The sequence below is a fragment of the Dromaius novaehollandiae genome, chromosome Z (assembly GCF_036370855.1).
Source record: "Dromaius novaehollandiae isolate bDroNov1 chromosome Z, bDroNov1.hap1, whole genome shotgun sequence".
NCBI classification, from domain to species: Eukaryota; Metazoa; Chordata; class Aves; order Casuariiformes; family Dromaiidae; genus Dromaius; species Dromaius novaehollandiae.
This window is the reverse complement of record NC_088132.1, coordinates 64,821,855-64,841,033: the sequence shown is the minus strand read 5'-3', so window position 1 is coordinate 64,841,033 and position 19,179 is coordinate 64,821,855. Positions and strand designations below refer to the sequence as shown.

Below are 19,179 nucleotides of genomic sequence, written 5' to 3'. Positions count from 1 at the left end.
GATAAGGTCCTTGAGCACATGTGAGGCAAGAATGCTTTACGAGAGTGACTTTATACTTGCAAGTGAGTATTAGAGCTAGTGGTATAAAACTAAATTTTAATAAAATTCATTTATGAGATGTCTTCCTCCACTAAAGTGGAGGCAACTCTAAGTGACATTCAACTGAACTGAACTTCAGTAGCTCCTTACTTAAAAATTGCACTGTTTGATTTCTTTATATTGCTCATGAATTTGTACGCTTGTATTCTTAAGGTCCAAAGGTGACTTATGTGCCCCCTCCTCCACCTGATGATGAAGAAGCCATCTTTGCACATTATCAGACAGGAATTAATTTTGACAAATATGACCAAAGCATTGTTGAAGTATCAGGACTTGACCCTCCACCAGCAATACTAGTGAGTGAACTCGTTAATCTCAGAGGCTGTGTTGAGTGTGATTCTGCAGGGATGTGTCTTAAGTCCAGTGTACACTGCTAATGAAAATATTAAAGACTTTGAATCCTGCGGACAGTACTGTGTTGGAAAGAGATGTGACCTTTCTGAAAAACACAAATATGAATTCAAATGATATTTACAAACTACAGAAATGGCCTAGAAAAAGTAATACTGTCAGGGCAGGAAATATGGTCCTTAAATTGTATAAAATATGTATTTTAGACCTTAAAGAGATCTTTCACATCAGTTTATAGAAAGGCTGACAGTCTTCATGTTGAAGTCTGTTATTGGAGGGTCGTTAACAGCTTAAATGGGCATTTGTTGAAATACTCTTTGTTTTGACAGACAGGGTGGGATTTTTTTGGTAACTTCGGGTCCTATTTGCTGTGGCTACAGTTTATTGCTTAAAAGCAATATATAACTTTGCTCCCAGACATATGTATCAGTTTTCTTAATCATCTCAGGTGGCTATTTCAAAGAAATCCCTTTTGGGGGAGGATGGGGAAGAAAAGGAGGAGTGGTAGCAGCACCCGTGAGTGAAGAGAATATGCAGTTTTTCCCTCCCGCTCATCTTCTAAATGGTTTTCTTACTGAAGTTAAACTGGTTTTGTCACATGCTTTTTTTCCCCCCTCAGTAGGGGTGGTGTTTTAGCTTCCCAAAGTAGCCCTATCACCCGGGAAGCTAAGAGCACATCTACACGAAATAAAACTGCAGAATTTGGCTTCATAGGACACCATGATGTGGGCTTACCTGTTTAAACCAAGATGTAATACATGGCTTCTATGCAGTTTTCTCTCAAAGCTAGTAAGACCTGCTGAAGGTCTGCTGTCCTTACAGGCAACTTTGAGTGGCATGGGCTGGTTGAAGAAAACTTTGGGGCTTTTCCTGTAGGAATCGTAACAATCTAGATGACTAGTGAGACTCCCTCAAAATTATTGCTTTTTAGTGTTTGGATGTCTATATCATATGGTAAGCATCCATTGTTTAAGCTTATGTAACTTAAGTGTGGTTATGTATTGTAAAATATCTTCTTACAGACTTTTGAAGAAGCTAACCTCTGTCAGACTTTAAACAAGAACATTGCTAAAGCTGGATACTCTAAACTTACTCCAGTGCAGAAGTACAGTATTCCTATTGTACTTGCAGGACGGGATTTAATGGCATGTGCCCAGACAGGATCAGGAAAAACTGTAAGCTATTTCTGAAGTGTTCGCACATACCTGAAAATGTGTGACCTTACTTTTAGGTAGATGCCTCAATCTTTCCAATTAAGGATTCCTCTGCTGTGAAGCATTTAGTGTAATTCTGTTGTCATTTCAGTGCAAATTAATTCATTAGACAGATGTAGTATTAAGCACAAGTATGAATGATGGATGGATAGTGATGTTGTCAGGGTGAATTTCTCTTAAAATATTTCAGTGAACTGGTGGCTTGATACAGCAGGCCAGTCTTCAGGACTACTGATACAGAATCAGAAGGGGTATAGACATGTTGTGGGAGGTGTTGATTAGAAAAAACAGTTCAAAACATTTTTTTAAAAAGCTTATGCCAGATTTTTAATATGGTGTGACATCCTGGAGCCGATCTAAAAGTATAAGATGGTCACAAACACCTTCTCACACTTTGGCTAATGCAGGAGGAATGTGATCTGATCTGAATCAGATCTGTAGTTTTAGGTGATTCAGTATTAATCATGGTACAGTGACTAGAGGTGATACTTGTTTCAACCTGTTAAACTGCCTAATATACTAAAATCTAATCACTAACAGTTCCTGTATCAAAATATTAGGCTATTAAATATAGCCTTTTGACATGTAGTGCAGCATGTAATTCTAGCTTGATGTAGCTTATTATTTATTAGTTTTGAAGAGCAGATGCATTCTTAACCTTCTGTTAGAGGAAGGGATGAGGAGAAATGTCCTAAAACTTATGCTATAAATACTCTGAATTGCTTTTGGGGTAGCTGTACAGGTGCTATTCTGGGTGTAACTAGTCTTATCTGGAAGTAAGACTGCTGATGCAGCTATGTGCTACTGCTTTGCTGTTTAAGTAGTCTGGAGATCTGTGCTTATCTCTCATATCTACTGATGATAAGAAAAAGCTTGTAAATAAATGTTTTAGAGTTTTTTACTTTATTTTTTTTTATTCTGGGCTATTTAATTATGATTGTATGCCAGTGTGGCGTGTTGAACTGTCTGAAGAACTTGAAGTTAACTAGTGCATGACTACTCCTGCATTATTAGACACTTAAGATCCAGAGAGTTGTTTTCATGCACCTTAAAACAAGGAGAAATAAGCTTAAATGTTCTGCAGTCTGTTGAGATCATTCCTTTTGCAGTCTGTTTTCCTTGAAGCTGATAATGTGCTGTATCATTCTAGTTTTGTAAGAGTGACACATAGCTTTTAGTGTGACTAATGAAAACATTATTTTAAGACTAAATAGCTTACATGGTGATGCTTACTCTTCAGGCAGCTTTTCTTCTACCAATTGTGGCCCATATGATGAGAGATGGCGTAACTGCCAGTTGCTTTAAAGAGCAGCAAGAACCAGAATGTATTATTGTAGCTCCAACTAGAGAACTGATAAACCAGATCTTCCTGGAAGCAAGGAAATTTGTGTATGGGTAAGTTTTTGTACCTTTGCCTGATACTGCTTATTTGGCCTTAATAGCAATACTTTTATCTTTTCACAAACACTTTCAAAAAGGTTTTCTGTGCAAGTGAAATTGACTACAAGTACTTGGATTTAGATGGTAATACTGGTTAGCAGATTTCTTACTATATGGTTGGGGATTTAAACTTGTATTCTTATGACATTGCTTGGGGGAGAAAAGACTTACTCTATTTTGGAGAGGAGAAAAATCAGAAACTTGCCCTGTAGTCTTTATGAGGGAAAAACGGAATGACTTGAATAACTTAAGTCTAATTTGCCTTGTATAATTTGACTGTACTTTTATTTTAATCTTTGCCAGGGGTAAGAGGGTATGTATAGTGGTTTCAGTTAACTTCCTGTGGTAGTTTGTGATAACTGCTGTAGTTTGGACTTTCCAGTGTTATTGGTCTCCAACAAAAATATTTCACTGCTCAAACAAGCTATGATAACTCTGCTTCCTCAAAATGAAACAAAAATTTGAGTTGCCATTGAGCCCTTGGATGTTGCATGATGAAGTACATTTTTACTAGTTTGCTAGCGATATTTCTGTTGCACAGTGACAGGTTGCACTTGCCTTTGGTTTTTCAAAGAAACTCGGTGCTGGAGGCTGTTCTTTGCTTTGGGGAAGTTGCATCATATCAGTGTGATTGTTTGCCAAATACGTTACTAAGAATAGCTCTTTTTAGTCTCAAACTGTTCTACCTGTGTAGCTGATTAATTAGTGTCTTTGAAACTGGATACAGGTTATTTCAAGATAAACTAGCTTTTGAGTTTAGAAAGTTTCTGTTGCAGCAGCCCTGAAGCAAATCAAAGTGACATGCATCTGGAGGGCAGTTAAACAATTCCCCAGGGTGTGTGCTAATCTGTTGCCTTTAAGGAATTGTGTATATTGCTCAGTTCAGATTCATGGTGCTCTTAAGCCCTTTTAGTTCAAAAATATATCCACTACTAACTGGTAGTGGATACATGCTGAAATGTTAGCAGTCCAACATCTTTATTCATGGCCAAAACATTCTGCAAAGTTCCAGTTCGAGGGTTTAAAAAAAAAAAAAAAACCAGCGGGTTTATCTGATTCATCATTGTTGCATGTGAAGTTGAAATGATTATCATCAAAAATAGCTGGTTTGGATGTGAATATACAAATTACACATGGCATGCAAGTAGAAGCCTTAATAGGAGGTTATAAAGATAAACTCTTGTATTTGTTGCTCAACTGCATGAGGTAGTACTTGCTAGTAGAGGTTGTCTTTTTCTACCGAAGAAGAAAATCTGATGTAGCTTTACTTGATAGATCTAACCGATGCCCCTAGTAGGAAGAGTACTAAACAGTTCAGTGTTGGAACAAGTTTGCTGTCTAATGCTTGAGTGGCACACTGTGTGCTGATACGATTATTTGTCTTACAAGCTGATTCACCTGTGTATATTGTCACATTGGCCCTGTGAGATGTGATAAGATTACATCTGAAGCTTTAAAGGCATACTTCAGTTCCTCTCCTTTTTCTGCCGGTATGCCATACAAAACAGAACAATGTCTAACGTTATTTCAGTTTATACTGTGGATTATATCTCAGTTGAAGGGAGAGGGAAGAATGCAGGTGAGATGCAATGTGTTTCTTCACAGAAAGCCACATACACAACCTCTATGTAATATGAATGGGAACTTTCACTGAGGTTACAGTGAGTGTTTGAATTGGGTCCTGCTTTTGATTATAAGCTGTGCTGTATGATGAAGTTAAACCACTCAAGCTAAACAAGTTGGTTCATGGTAAATGTGAGTTCTGTGTGTTTTGAGGCTTAAAAAAAAAAAAACCCATGGTTCAGTTACATAAATATGTAAGCGGAATATTTTCTGTATGTAGGACTTGCATAAGGCCTGTTGTGATCTATGGAGGAACACAAACAGGTCATTCAATTCGTCAGGTGATGCAAGGCTGTAATATACTGTGTGCCACACCAGGAAGGCTTATGGACATCATTGGAAGAGAGAAGGTAAGTTCTTAAAATTTAGTCCAAATTCCCTAAGCACTCTTAGCCTTTTGGCTACATATTGGCATTCATTCTTCAAAGTTGATAGAAGTAAAGAAAGAGCCATGAAAACCTGTCAGTATGTGGTATTTATTTGTGCACTTAAACTACAGTTGAGCTTCTCTTGAGATACCCAAGTACCATAAAACATTTGAAAGAGTAACTTGAGTCTAGATCTCTCCAGTTTCTTTCAGGGGCACTGGAAAATACTGATTTGTATCAGAATTTAGCGTATTAAATAATGGTACACCCTTTTCTTACTCCTTGTGGGGAAAACTCCATACTGGATTTTCACTTGATTTCTTGTTTTTGCTACAATGGCTGTTTAGCTGTCTGTGGAACTACTTTGCTAATATCAACTCTTTTAATATTTTTATACTGATTTATTCAAAATAATAAACTCTAGTAGTAATGTTATCTTTGTATTTATATTTTTCCAGCCATCATATTGTAAGTTCTCAGCTGAAACTTGCTGCATAGCAAAATGGTGGCTCAGTGATGTTGCACTGAACAAATGAAGTTTGGAAAAAAACACTCTTGTTGATAAAACTGTGGTTTCTGTGGTTTTGAGAATGTGTGATGGCGAGAAGGGTGGGAGAAAACATCTCAAGTTCAGGCATAATTTCAAAATGGATGTAATAATAGTTGATCTACAATAGGCTCCATCCCAATTTACATTGCTTGACCCAGTTCTGAAACACTTTGTTGTAAGCATGCTATCAGAATTAGTGTAGATGTAAGCTAAAAAAGTTAAATAGAGCTTGGGATGTAAACAAAATATAATACCTGAGGAGAACATAGGGCTTTAACTGTGGAAAAATTTAGACTTTCACTGGAAAGAAATAAGTAAAAGTTGGATTTCGCCAAATAGGAAATTCTAGAAGTGTCAGTGTCAATGAACCAATAAATTTTCCTTTCACTGAAATATCTACAGATTGGTCTGCATAAAGTGAAATACTTGGTGCTAGATGAAGCAGACCGTATGCTTGATATGGGTTTTGGTCCAGAGATGAAGAAGCTAATTTCTTACCCAAGCATGCCGCCAAAGGACAGACGTCAAACACTGATGTTTAGTGCCACTTTTCCTGGAGATGTTCAGAGGTAGGTAGAGTAAGGGTAGAAATATATCTGAAGGTGTATTTGTATGTTTTAAAAAATAACTATCTGAAGAGTTAAGGATGCTGTTTATGTTTAGAAGCTTATAAACTTGCTAGAAGATACTGAAAAGCTATAATGTTAACATTCCATGTTGAAGGCTTTCCTTTTTTTATGTATAGATGAATTGCTTAGTTTGGTTGGGGACTCTCAAGCAACTTTAGAAGTTTGTGAAAGTTCTTAAATTCCTTTCTGCAAAAGTCCTCATACTGCCCCATCTGTCCCCCCGCCCCATCGCTTGCCACCGTGTAAATTCAAAAGCAGTGATCCCACTCTTTCACAAGCAATGCTGGCACTGCTGTCTTTGGTATCAAGGCATAACAGGGAGAAGCAAACCGTTGCTCAAGTTACCAGCCTTTGATCTAGAATCCTTTCTTGTGTGCATGCACACTATTTGCTTTTTGTAGTTTAAAACTTCTGGCAGTGGGTTTTAGATGTGTCTTACAGCTTTATGACTCACTACCGTTAAAGCTTCCCTTTCTGGACTTTGAGCAAGATGCAACAGATAGTGTTGCTGAGCAAAGGAGTAACAGAACAAAACACCTCTTTTCATATAGGTGAATGGGAAGTATTCATTATTTTCTGCTTTTGAAGAAACTGATATCTGATGATCTGTTTTTAAACTGGGAGGGTCTAAAACTTGAATCTGAACGTTTGAGAATTTTTATAGCTTTTGTGGTATTGATACTGTTGTGTCAGACTAAAACATTTGTAAGCCTCTTACGGTTTGAGAATATGTAAACTGATCAGACCATTGCCATACTGGAGCTTCAGTGGGTCATTTTTTGATAGCTCTCTTCTGGCTTTTCAACAGGCCTGGAAGATCTTTTTTGGAGGCAAGATAAAAACATCTTTAGCTGCCTTGTAGTGAACTAATAATGGGGCTTGTTTATGCAGCAGGGAATCAAGCATTCTCACTATACCCTGGGAGAAGATTGAGTGCCTCCCTTTAAAAAGAGGAGTATGCTCTGCATGGTTAAGGTGTCAGGGTTGAGAGGAGCCTTGCTGCTGTCCTTATCAATGTGTTTTGGCTAATGCTCTTCCTGTGTGTTTTGCTACATACTGAGAGGTGATAGTCAAGAATACCATAACCACCAGCACCTGAAAGGAGATTCCTTCTGCTGTGCAGGGTGTTTACAGTTTGCTTCTGCTTTATAAAGAACCAAATCTACCTTTCTACTGTCAAGATTTACAAGCACTGGTAGAAGACTTCAGTAGCTTGTGTGCTGGATCATGATTTGGAAATACATAACGTTCTTTTCATCTTTTGAAACTGGAATACCTACTGGTAATGTTCTCGCTTTAGAGAGCAAAAACTTTCCTTTTCTGGAGTCAGTTCTTCCCTGGATTTGCTGCCTTTTTGATCCTGGAGTCAGGAAAGCCAATGTGTTTTTCCTCACTGTCCTATCAATGCAAATTTGGTAGGTGGTACAGGACAAGATAGTCTTTTTGCTAGCCCTGGTGGGTTCAGGCTTGTATTTAGACTTCTTTTTAGCGGACGTAATCAAGTTAAGTTTTACCATGCTACTTGGTTTTGTGGTTGGACTTGGATCTTGGCTATTAGATGGGCATTTGGTCTGACTCATAAAGCTCTTCCATGTACTGGAGTTAAGAACACCACGCATTTTGTAGCTGATGTGTGAATTTGAAATGAGGAATTCTGGCTTTGTCGTCCAGTAAAAGGAATTCTTTCTTTTTCTTCTCTCCCTCCCTGTTTTGTTTACTAAGCAGTTTCTGAAGGGTTTAATCTTTCCTTTTGCTTTCAATTCAGGATTGTTTCGCAGTGAGATCTTAATTTCCAGTCAGATGTTAAGACCAAACATACTAAGCCTCTAATAACCTTGGGAGATTTAGGTCTTTAGCTTGCTTGCTGTTGCTCCTCTAAAACTTGAGGTTGCCAACTTTCACTTAAAGATTAACTTATCTGATCCCCACCCCCCTGCAGTGGCAGCTGCTCTGTGGCAGGCTGCTGGATATTAAGCATACCTGTGCTGATAAGTTCAGTTTAGTGCAACCTCTCAACTATTACGGGGCATTCCTAGGAGTTGTCTATTCTGGCAAACTTCTGTCAGAAAAGATCACCTGCGAAAGGGGTAGCTAAAGAGCAACACTAACTGAGCAAACAGTTATTGAGGTAGAACTTGACTTTTGCCGATGGTATCTGTTCTGAATAAGTGAAACTGTAGATTAATGCAGTGAGATAGCTGTATGTTTTTAAGCAGTGCTTTTGTTGAACAGTCAATAAGGACTGTGCTGTCTTTTGAAGGTAAGTTTTGAATTCAGGCCTTTGTAGGATTCTCCCCTCTCCCTCTAGATAATTACAAAACAGTGCTCTGATAACAGTCAATGTGGGCATATGTGTTAGTATCCTGTTTTACTTCAAATATGTATCTGTAATTCTTTTGAGATGGCTAGGAAATGTAGTGTTCATGTTACAAAAAGCTGCAAGGAAGTAATTGTTCTATAGACCTTTTACTGGTCTTTTTTGTATAGCAGCTTGAAAAACAATACTAACTTTCTTAGCATTTTTAAAAAATGCATAGCACTCTAAAATGCATGCATATCCTCTGCCTTGTGAGGAATGAAATAAGTAATTGTTGTGGTTGCTTACACATACATGAGTAAGTCTTACAAAATGAGATGCATGATAGACTTCAGGTTGCTCAATTTTGTTTCTCTCTAAGGCTGGCCGGTGAATTTTTGAAAACTGAATATTTATTTGTTGTTGTTGGACACGCGGGTGGAGCCTGCAGTGATGTTCAGCAAAGTATTCTTCAGGTTGCTCAGTATTCCAAGAGGGAGAAACTGTTACAAATTCTGCAAAGCATAGGTAACTTTCCTTATTACTAATCCAGAATAAACAAAATCCTTACTTTAAACCCTGCTCTTGCTGCCAACAGTCATGATTCCATTCTAGTAGGCTCAGTATAGACTTTGTAAGACTATTGTTTGAAGCACTCTCCAGGGAATGCTGCTATTCTAAAACTGAGTTTGAGATTTTTAAGCATATTTGTGCTGCAAATGGGTATTTGACAAGGTCTCACCTGTACTGAGTAATAGCAGACAAGCTTCCCAGGTGGTGAATTTCTCTAAATGATCAATTAGTAGTTGCTTTAGCAGCTATGGTATTGCTTGCAGTTTGTCTGGGTTTTATTTCCAGTTTTGCTCAGAATGTATCTTACTGTTTAACTCTGAAAACTAGGAAGCAGTTTGGAGTTATAATATGGTCTGTCTTGTTGCTCAGTGCTCAGAATGGTTTGTTACTTCTAGCCATATGCCCTAGAAGTAGGTTGCGTACTGGGACTTGGCCACAGATCAGAATTAAATGTTTCCTGATATTTTTTGAGGAGAAAGATATAATGCAATAGTCTTCGGCTAGGTTTCTGTATTGATCTAGAAATGGATGGATTGAATATAATCAGTTTAACGCAGGCAAGAAATCATAATCATACCTTAAATACCTTACTCAAAACCAGTTCTAACACTGTGTAACTAGTTCTCATGTACGTAAGAACTGCAGGTGTGAATAGTGAAAATGCATTAGGTTTCAAACTGCAGTAGATCTGAACTCTTGTTTAACACAGATCGTGAACGAACCATGGTGTTTGTGGATACAAAGAAAAAAACGGACTTCATTGCAGCCTTTCTTTGTCAAGAAAAAATACCAGCCACTAGCATCCACGGGTAAGTATTTTTTATGTGAAAATCACTTAATACTATTTCTTGTAAGAAGCTTTTCTTGAGATTCATTGCCTGGCCATATCTATCCAACTTAGCTGCCCTAGTAATCAATAGCTCCACCCAGTTGAGAATGTAGTGTTTCTGAAAGCCAGTTTTTACTTTGTATTTGCCGAGTATGTATCTTCATGGTTGACCACACTTCAAATGCTCTATTGCTTTAAGGCCTCTGTTCATCTGGATTTTGGATTGATTGGCAGGTTTGTAAATTCTAAGATCAAGAGCTGTCTCTTAAGCTGTGGAAATGGTGCCAAGGCCACTTGAAAGATTTTCTGCTAGGAAAGTTTGGTCTGTGGGTATATCCTATTACTCAGTAGCCAGTGCGGCTGCACGTATGTATCGCTGTGGGGAATGTTGAGAAAGAGTGGCTGCAGTTGGAAGACCTTGCCTTTCAAAAGACTTGGATACTGAGGACATTTGTACTCCCAAGAAATCCTGTGATCCAAAGACATGTGTCTGCCAGTCTGTTTCTAGGCAGAAAAAATAGTTGAATCCATACATATGTTGCAGGATACTTTACTTCTGTGAGCTTTCCAGTTGACTGGTACTGTAATTATTTAGACTGAGAACAAGAGGATCATATGCCATACTTCCTAAGCAATCACTTAGGCCCAGGATTTATGGAGATGGTTCGAGTGATAACCAGCCATTTCTTGTCATGATCTTATCAATTCCTCAATTTGGCAGCTTTCTAGTTTGCTCCAGTAGCATTTCACTGATGGATCAGTTGCCTTTCAGTATGTCCTGTGCTTGACTGGTCATAGCAGCTTTGATAACTGCTTTTTGACACCTCTTGAGGATCTCTCTCAAGTCTCCCTCAATAGAAAGTAGACTTGTGCTTGGCTGTTTTGGTTTCACTTCATTACAGGGTTGTAGAATTTTTTTTATCAGTTATTTGTAGCTGAAAAGCCACACTGCCAGATCAGAGGGGACCACAGTTCTTCAGACAGTTTTGTTGTCCTCGTGCTGACTTTCAGAAGGCTAGCTTACATCTCCAAGCTTGCAGGATATGCTTGATTTCATTCTGGTATGGAGCTGTTGGAAGATAGTAGTAAAGGCTTTCAATTCATAGGATCATGGGATAATTCAGATGGGAAGGGACCTCAGAAGGTCATCTAGTACAGCCTCATGCTCAGAGCAGGGCCAGCAGTTACCACTAATTGCTGCTAGTTTTGATTTCAGCCAGCTGAAGAAGTGCTTATGTAAGATGCTTAAAGTTGGTGAAGGTCAGCAGCCAAGTGAATGCCGGCAGAAACTGCTAGTCCCTTCTGGCCACCCTCCTGTTGAAACTCTTTAGTACAGAATCACAGAATAGTTGAGGTTGGAAGGGACCTCTGTAGATCATCTGGTCTACCCCTGCTGCTCAAGCAGGGTTAGCTAGAGCAGGTTGCCCAGAACTGTGTGTGGTCAGGTTTTGAATATTTCCAAGAGTTGGAGACTCCACAACCTTTCTGGGCAGCCTGTTCCAGTGTGCAGCCACCGTCACAATAAAGTGTTTTCTTGTGTTCAAGTGGAATTTGATGTTTGTCCATTTTTTTCTCATCCTGTCACTGGCCATTACTGAGAAGAGCCTGGCCCCATCCTTCTGGCCTGCTTATTTTCCACACATGGCTGTCCCTGTGGTCCCATTAAGTTAGTTGGATTTGTATGTGGAATCTACTTTGAGGGCTGTCTTTGAAACCCTAGTTGACCCTTTAGACTCTAGGTTCTAGTTTGACCTTGATACAAGAGTGACTTTCGACTTCCTGCTTGAACTGCAAGGACGTATCCCAAGTTTATCACAGAAGTCTCTCCTCAAAGCTTAACTGGAATAAAAAAAAAACTTCCTAGATTTGGCCTGTAGATAAGGCTTAAGAAAGACATGAATATTGACAGGATAGTGTCTTCTGTTCATGTTACTAAGCCTTTCAGAGCCGTTCCTGAATTGGAGGGGAATACCTAGTGGTCCAAGGGACATAGGTGCTTGTACATAACTTCAGAGTGTAGTGGATTCCAGCTTAACACGTTACGGAGCTACTTGAGCAGTCTTGGTCATCAGAACATATTTAACTGAGGCTTAAAGTCGCCACACTTTGAGAGCTCTCTACCTGGTGTTTGAATACCTACCCGTTCCTCTCAAGTGTTCAAGCTCCTGTACTGCTGAAGCATCCAGGAGTTTTAATCCAGTAGATCTGGGATATGAAGGACAGGAGACCTACTTTCAGCTTTTGGGTGCATGAGAATGCTGCTTGGCAAGGACTGCTTCTAACAAAAAGATTATTTACCAATAACAGCTTTTTGATATGTGGTCCACATCTGTCCATCTCTTTATTGCAAATACAGAGAAACCAAAACTATATCCTTGCCTGTATTGGTAAGGTGGATGCCTATGCTACTGCTCCGGGCAGTTTTCAGTCTGAGTCACAAGTGGCACAGTGGCACAAATATGTATGTGAATACATTGTCAAGGTCTTGTTACTGATAAGCAACCTTCTAAGAAACTTACCTGGTATGTGGAGCAGTACTGGTTTGCGTAGAGTGCTTGAATGAATATTTGTTCAAAATCTTCATAAGTGGATGATCTTAATGCTAAATATATTAGAATGTAATAAACACATATAAGCAACGTGTTCTACTGTATCTTTTGTCATCATACATTGTGATTAAGGAGGATCTTCTTGTGTTAATGGGGTGCTTCAGGAATTCAGGTGGCAGCTGTAGAGTTTCCACTCTGTCTTACAGGCTTCCCCAGAGGTGACAAGGTAAGTCCAATCATGTATCATACAGACGTGCTGTCAAGTCTGCCTCCTTGATGTGTTCATGGACTTTTTACAGCATTCGTAAGGAGATTGGTCTGAAAAGAATGTTTCTAACTTGCATTTGTATGTTACTCACTAGCATTTGGTCAGGTACACAACAGTGAGAAACAAGGTGAAATACTCACTAGTTCCAGGTCCAAACCCATCTAAAAGAGATGTCCATCTCTTAAGTGATGAGCTAATATGCAGTATCACAGTGGTTGTTTACACTTCAGAATATAGGTAAGCAAACTGAATGTTGACATTCACCACATGAAAACCAACTTTGCAGTATCTTGCATCTTTTAACTGGAGGAAGGGACTTTTGAAGTCTTGTCAAGAAAACGATGGTTTGGACAGCATTCTGAGAAACATCAGACTATTTTGTTTGTAGATACGTTAAAATTGATCATAGTACACAGATACAAAATGCTTGTGTGTATTCTGTACCCTGTCAGTTCTACAGGTGTGTGTGAAGGGTTGTTTTGAGATTTGGTTTTCTGTTCTTGGCTGACCTGTAGCATGTAGCTGAATTGCTATTGTACCACTTGTCTTTTGTTGGAGGAGGCTCCTGTCCATTGCTTTACAATTACTACACTGTAAGTTAAGGTACAGTAAGGGTAACTGGTCCCATGCAAGCTGCTAAACTCGTGAATTTTACTGATTTGTGATTCACTTCAGTTTTTAATTGGAAACTAGTTAGGATAGCTTTCTTAACTGCTCTTCTCTGGGATACCAGTCATACCAGAGTAAACTAAATGGCCTGTGTTGGATTCAACCAAGTACTGTGTTTTTTGCTATTTAATTTGTTCTCTGATTTGGACAACAGAAGAGCATCTGTAAAACTGATCTACAATATGTAAGTACTAATTAATCAGTAAATATTCTTTAAAAATGTTAAACAGCAACAAAAAAAACACCAAATGTAGCGAACCAATGTTTCTTGCCCTCCTGAGGATGAGCAAATGCAAGTTCTGTACTCTTGTCTGGTGACTTTCTGCGATGTCTGACAAATGTTCTGTACAGGAGAAAAGGTAGATTTCACCTTTGTTCTCTTGTTTCTCTACTGCAAAGCAGCAGTGAAATCACATCTAACTATGGCATGAAGAAACTATCAGTAAATAAGTGGCCCTTCTTTAGGGAGGATGTGATACGTAAATCTCTCTTGTAATTACTGCCTTGACACAGGAGATTAATTCAAAGAGATATATCTGTGACAGAGCACCCTTTGTAGGTATATCTGAATCTGTTGTTTAAAGCATGGAAATAACTTAAATCCTTGAGAATGAAGTCCTGTTGTCTTCTCTCCCTTTTCTTCAGTTCTCTTATGGTTGCCCTAGCACCCTTCCTTCCCACTTCACTGCCTCATATTTGAGATAATTCCATTGCTTCTAAGTGGACCATACATGTAGTGTTCAAATAGTCCTAATATGTTTCTTTTTAAAAAAAAAATCTAATTTCTCTAGAGGCTTAGATTAAAGTACTTAATGTGCCTTACTGCAAATCAGTTAAATCAGGAAATTCCAAATTGGTAGGTATTTTTTGCAAGGACAACTACTGTGTGTGAATCTTCCTTGCTCTTTAGCTTGTGTCTTAATATTACAGACTTTATTTTTTTTTTCTTGGATATCTATTCTAACTCTTGTTTTCTTTGTAGAGATAGGGAACAGAGAGAGAGAGAAACAGCTCTTCGGGATTTTCGCTCTGGAAAATGCCCAGTTCTTGTGGCAACTTCAGTGGCAGCGAGAGGCCTGGATATTGAAAACGTTCAGCATGTTATTAATTTTGATCTTCCTTCCACCATTGAAGAGTATGTACACCGAATTGGACGAACTGGTCGTTGTGGAAATACAGGCAAAGCCATTTCTTTCTTTGATAATGGTTCAGATGGCCATCTTGCACAATCTCTAGTTAAAGTGCTTTCAGATGTAAGTTTCAAATCTTACTGTGTTCACTCTTCTGTTTTGGGAGGACTTTAATGTACTAAGTAGCTACTTTGGAACACTTGCAGAACTGTGAATTGGTAAAGTAGTCAAAGTCTCTAAATTCACTTTTCTAATTATGCAGGCTCAGCAGGAGGTTCCAGTTTGGCTGGAAGAATTTTCTTTTAGTGTCCATGAAACTGGTCTTAGTGTTCCAAGAGGAAGTGTCCTTACATCAGTTGATACCCGAAAAGTAAGTATGGAAACAAACTTCAAGTACTGGCTTTTAAAACTTTGTGTCAGTATAAAAGCATGTTTAGCTGTGTATATTGAAATTAGTGCCACTGAAACTATTTTGACTGGAACAGTTTCCGTCACCTTAGTTGTGCATCTTCAAAATGCTCATGGTATTTCTGAAGCTCATTTTGGATAACTAGTTTGCCTGACTTCTACAGCACAGCCTTACTAGCTGTGTTAGTCTTATGTGCAGTGTCATGAATTGCCCTGGGAGAAAAGGTTTGTGCAAACATGCCCTAAAGCTGTAGTTCCACAGAGCTTATGCTATGCTTACAGTAAGACATAAAGGAATTGGGAGAGAACTGATAAGCACAAATTGCAAATCTTGTTTCCCATTTCAGTGTTTTGGCCACTTGTGTTGGTTTCTGCAGAATTCAGTTGGTTTCTGCAGAATTCAGAATTAAGTTCTTGCTGTACTACAAACACAGTATCATCTCTAACGGAAAGAGATTTTCTTGGTCCCAGTGTCTAATTCTGGTTTTCCTGTTCTTCATTTTTCTTGTTCAGCCTAACCCCATCCTGAGGCTGATTGTGTATATTCTGATGCTGCTTTTATCAGAACTTTTAAGAAGCTAAGCTTCAGAGCTTTTTTGCTGTAGTTCACTTGCTTAGTGCAAGCTAGAGCTGTGTGTACTTATAAATGGATACATGATGATTTAAAATGGTTGTAGAATATAGTTTGCATCATTCTTGTAGACATACTCAAAGTGTCTTGAAACTTTCTTGTGCAAGTATTGGGGGGGGGGAGGGGTGTGGTTCTTGATTGCCCACAAGATATAATGGCTTTTGTCTGTCTCTTCACCATTGCATCTGTTATCTTTGTTACAAGCAGAGTGCTCATGAATCACTACATGATTAATTGCACTGTGGAAAGTTACAACAGCAGCTTTGGGGAAGCAGTGACCCAAGATCTGCTTCATCTTAACTAACTATATTGAACTAATAAACATTGTTGCTTCCTAGCAAGGATTTGATCAAAGCCAAAAAATTATACACGGGGCTCTTTGGAGAAGAGACCCTTTGCACAGCCATGGAAGAAAGGCTTACAAAGTAGATTTTGATCTTGTTCCCTTGTTCAAAGGGATTGTTGATCATCTTTGATACCCTTTGAAGGCTTGTTTAAAAACTTTGTTATTGAAAATAAGTGGCACTTGTGATATGTCACCTCATAGGGAAGGGAGTAGCTTTATTTTTTGCTCAAGTGAGTCCTGGTAGTGAGTCCCACTACTTTCCGGTATGGAACTGAAAAGATTTTCTTTAAGGAATCCATGTAAGATGCACACTAGTCTCTCTGGTTTTGATGCAGGGCATGTATCTTTGAGCATGCGTGCTCCTATTTTCAGTGCTTTTTTAACTGCTGTTTGGTATTTCTTGTTTCTGTCTACTTGGATTTTGATGCATTCATTAAAAGCCTCTTGATCTCTTGCTTCTAAGAATTTTGTTGTGTCAGTTGCATTCCAAATGTAATACTATCTTAGGGACTACAGGGGAAAATAAGTACTGCTGCTTGTCTTTGCTCATGTCATTTCTGAAGCTTTAGTTTCTCAAGTTCAAATCTTCCTTTCATGAATTACCTTTTTGCATCTTGTAATTAGTGAAAGTACTGGGTGTTTTGGGTGCATCTACTTATCTGCCAGCCCCCTAATCAGAACTGACTTTTTTCCTTTAGGTCCTCATGGACCCAAGGGACCGCCATGGGACCTCAGTTATCTATACTTAAGCTTTTGTTTCCTCCTTGCTGTGGAAATGCAATTTCTAGCAGTCATTCTCTCAGTAGATTTTTTTTATGTTCCTGTTCTAGCATGCTTTTTATCTAGATTATTTCCAAAGGTGGATCTCATCAACCTTTGAATCTAGATTGCCTCCAAAAATACATCTCTAATCACTGCAAGGAGTTTAGTCTTCCAGCGCTTCATGAAGTCTGTCACTTCTAGGGCTGAGCCTGTCTCTCATGTCCTTGACCTCTCAATTACAAAATCTGACTGTGACTTTTGACCCACTGACTTCTGAACAGAAAAGTTTCAGGGGAAAACTGTTTGCTGTTTGTAATGTCTTGGGAATGCTGCCTTCTTAGTTATAGATATGTAGTACACAAACTGAGTTGGAGATCATCAAATTCTTCCTCTAGCGGCTCGAATTCTTCTACCCTCCCCTCTTCGTAGTCTTGAGAATTAGGAACTTTTTTCTAATCAACTCCTAGTTAGAGAAGTTTAGAAAATTGTTGCTTGCAACTTCAGTCTCTTCAATTTTGTTTTTCTTTACAGCTGATGACATCGTTAAACCTTGAAGTTCTTGAAAAGGACACAAAGTTCTTTCTCAGTTTAGACCCACCAGAGGTGTCCAAAACTGTTGCAAATGCTTTTCAGTGTTTTAATTCCTAATGCTTAGGGCAAGGGCCAAATTATAAATACTTGTTCCTCCTGTTGGTAGTGCTGCTGCTTCTAATCACTTTTAAGACCTCTTGAAGTCAGTGATCCTAACAAACTGCATGTTCCTAATCAGCCTCTTTTTTTTTTTTTTTTTTTTTTTTTTTTTTTTTTTTTGAAATTGACTATTAAAGCTACCTTTTTCTACTGTTTATAGTCAGCATACTTCTCTGTTCTCCCTTGAAAAAGGCTTGTATCTATTGTTTTGTTCTAGTTGCTACTGTCACTGTATCAGCTGGAATAGGCCTCTACTGTAACATGGGCATGTTGTTTAATAATGTTCATTTTCTTCACTGAGGAAGAAAGCAAATCTCCTCAGGTGCATGTGATCACTCTTTTTCAAACTGAATGCTTAAAAGACTGTTTTATAGTAGTCGATTTGAACAAGGAATCTGTTTGGAGGCTTTTGTCTGTTTACTTAAGAACAATCGTATAGGTCACTGGGCTCGATTCCTTTTTTCAAAAGGATTTTACTGGGAAAGTAATGAAGACAGTGGTTCTTAAGAAGTGGAAAAAAGGTTTTTCCACAAAGCTATAGTGAACTGTTTTGTGTTGGGTAAGAGAAGAAGCTTAGATTTGAACAGAAGTCTCTGGCAATCTGGAGAAAGGTTATTCTCTCACCTGATAAAATCTGAGGCTGGTAAAATTGTTTTAATTTTGGATTAGGGTCTAAAAACCTAATGCATAGAAGTTTGATAAAAGCTTCTTTACTTAAATATGATGTTCTAATGACATTTAGCGAGTCAGGTGTGCAGAAGGGTAAAATTGTTTTATAACAGCTTTTGTGAAAGGATTGAATGTGGATGTTAAATTGATTCTAAACTAATATCTATTGTTTCCTAGAATTATGAAGGCAGAGGCAGCACCAACCCAGGAGGAATGAGAATGTCATACACTGCAAGTGCATTTGAGTCATGGGATTAAACTCATTTAGTACCAAACTAGATTGTTTTCTGTTGTGCTTTGTGAGCTGTTGCACTTACTGTTCCTTATTGTTGAGCTTTATGGAACACAATGTTTAAAGGCTAGCTGATATCATATAATAATGCCTGCAACAACATATGCATACTCAGTTATGGTGAACCCTGTGATTATCACTTCATGTAAGAATGCAAAAGCCATTTTTAAGAAACACTTCAGGTATTTCTTTAAGTGTTAAAACTTTCAGTAAGAGTTCACTGATACTTGGCAGCTTATATGTTGCTATAAAGATGTGGAATTTGATCCCTGTTTGTTTTGTAAGTGGAAAATAGATTTGCTGAAATTACCACTTTGTTATCAAAATTTTGCATGGAAAAATTGTGTTGTGAAAACCTGTCTTGGGAAAGGCTTCTATATAAAGAGCTCATCTAAACTTAATGTCTCTTCCTATTTCTACAGGTCAGTTATAAAATTTGTACCAAATGATGAGATGGCTTATCTTAAGGTGCTGTTAAACTTGTGAACACTTATTTAATAAATACTTGAGGATCATGTTTTGTATTGGTGTTTTGTTTCCATGACAAATGTGCAAAAAGGCCTATGTCATTTGCAGCTTCGTGAACTGATGCACATATTCATGTATTTCTGTATGGAACTAAAGTTCAGTGGCTACATCCGCAACTTAGCTGAAATTGATGCTTGTACAGAGCTGTCTTTTGAGAAGGATGGTGCCTCATGTTGCATCTGGTGTAATGTTTCTGCCTTTGACAAGCATACATACTGTTGTGTTATTTGTCTTGTTGAAAAGCTTGTTTGAGAGCTGTCCAGAA

At 38.4% G+C, this 19,179-nt stretch overlaps 1 protein-coding gene across 1 annotated transcript in view; it reads left to right on the top strand.

The window, feature by feature from the left end:
• The window catches only part of LOC112995764 (probable ATP-dependent RNA helicase DDX4), a 33,062-nt gene extending 14,161 nt beyond the window's left edge, over nucleotides 1-18,901 (top strand). The window contains exons 10-18 of the mRNA XM_064502556.1: nucleotides 253-395; nucleotides 2,905-3,059; nucleotides 4,948-5,077; nucleotides 6,048-6,214; nucleotides 8,953-9,098; nucleotides 9,853-9,952; nucleotides 14,441-14,711; nucleotides 14,851-14,958; nucleotides 18,272-18,901. Coding sequence (XP_064358626.1) covers nucleotides 253-395; nucleotides 2,905-3,059; nucleotides 4,948-5,077; nucleotides 6,048-6,214; nucleotides 8,953-9,098; nucleotides 9,853-9,952; nucleotides 14,441-14,711; nucleotides 14,851-14,958; nucleotides 18,272-18,352 — 1,301 coding nt within the window. The 3' untranslated portion in view covers nucleotides 18,353-18,901. The remainder of the gene's footprint in view (nucleotides 1-252; nucleotides 396-2,904; nucleotides 3,060-4,947; nucleotides 5,078-6,047; nucleotides 6,215-8,952; nucleotides 9,099-9,852; nucleotides 9,953-14,440; nucleotides 14,712-14,850; nucleotides 14,959-18,271) is intronic.
• Nucleotides 18,902-19,179: the final 278 nt, after the last annotated feature.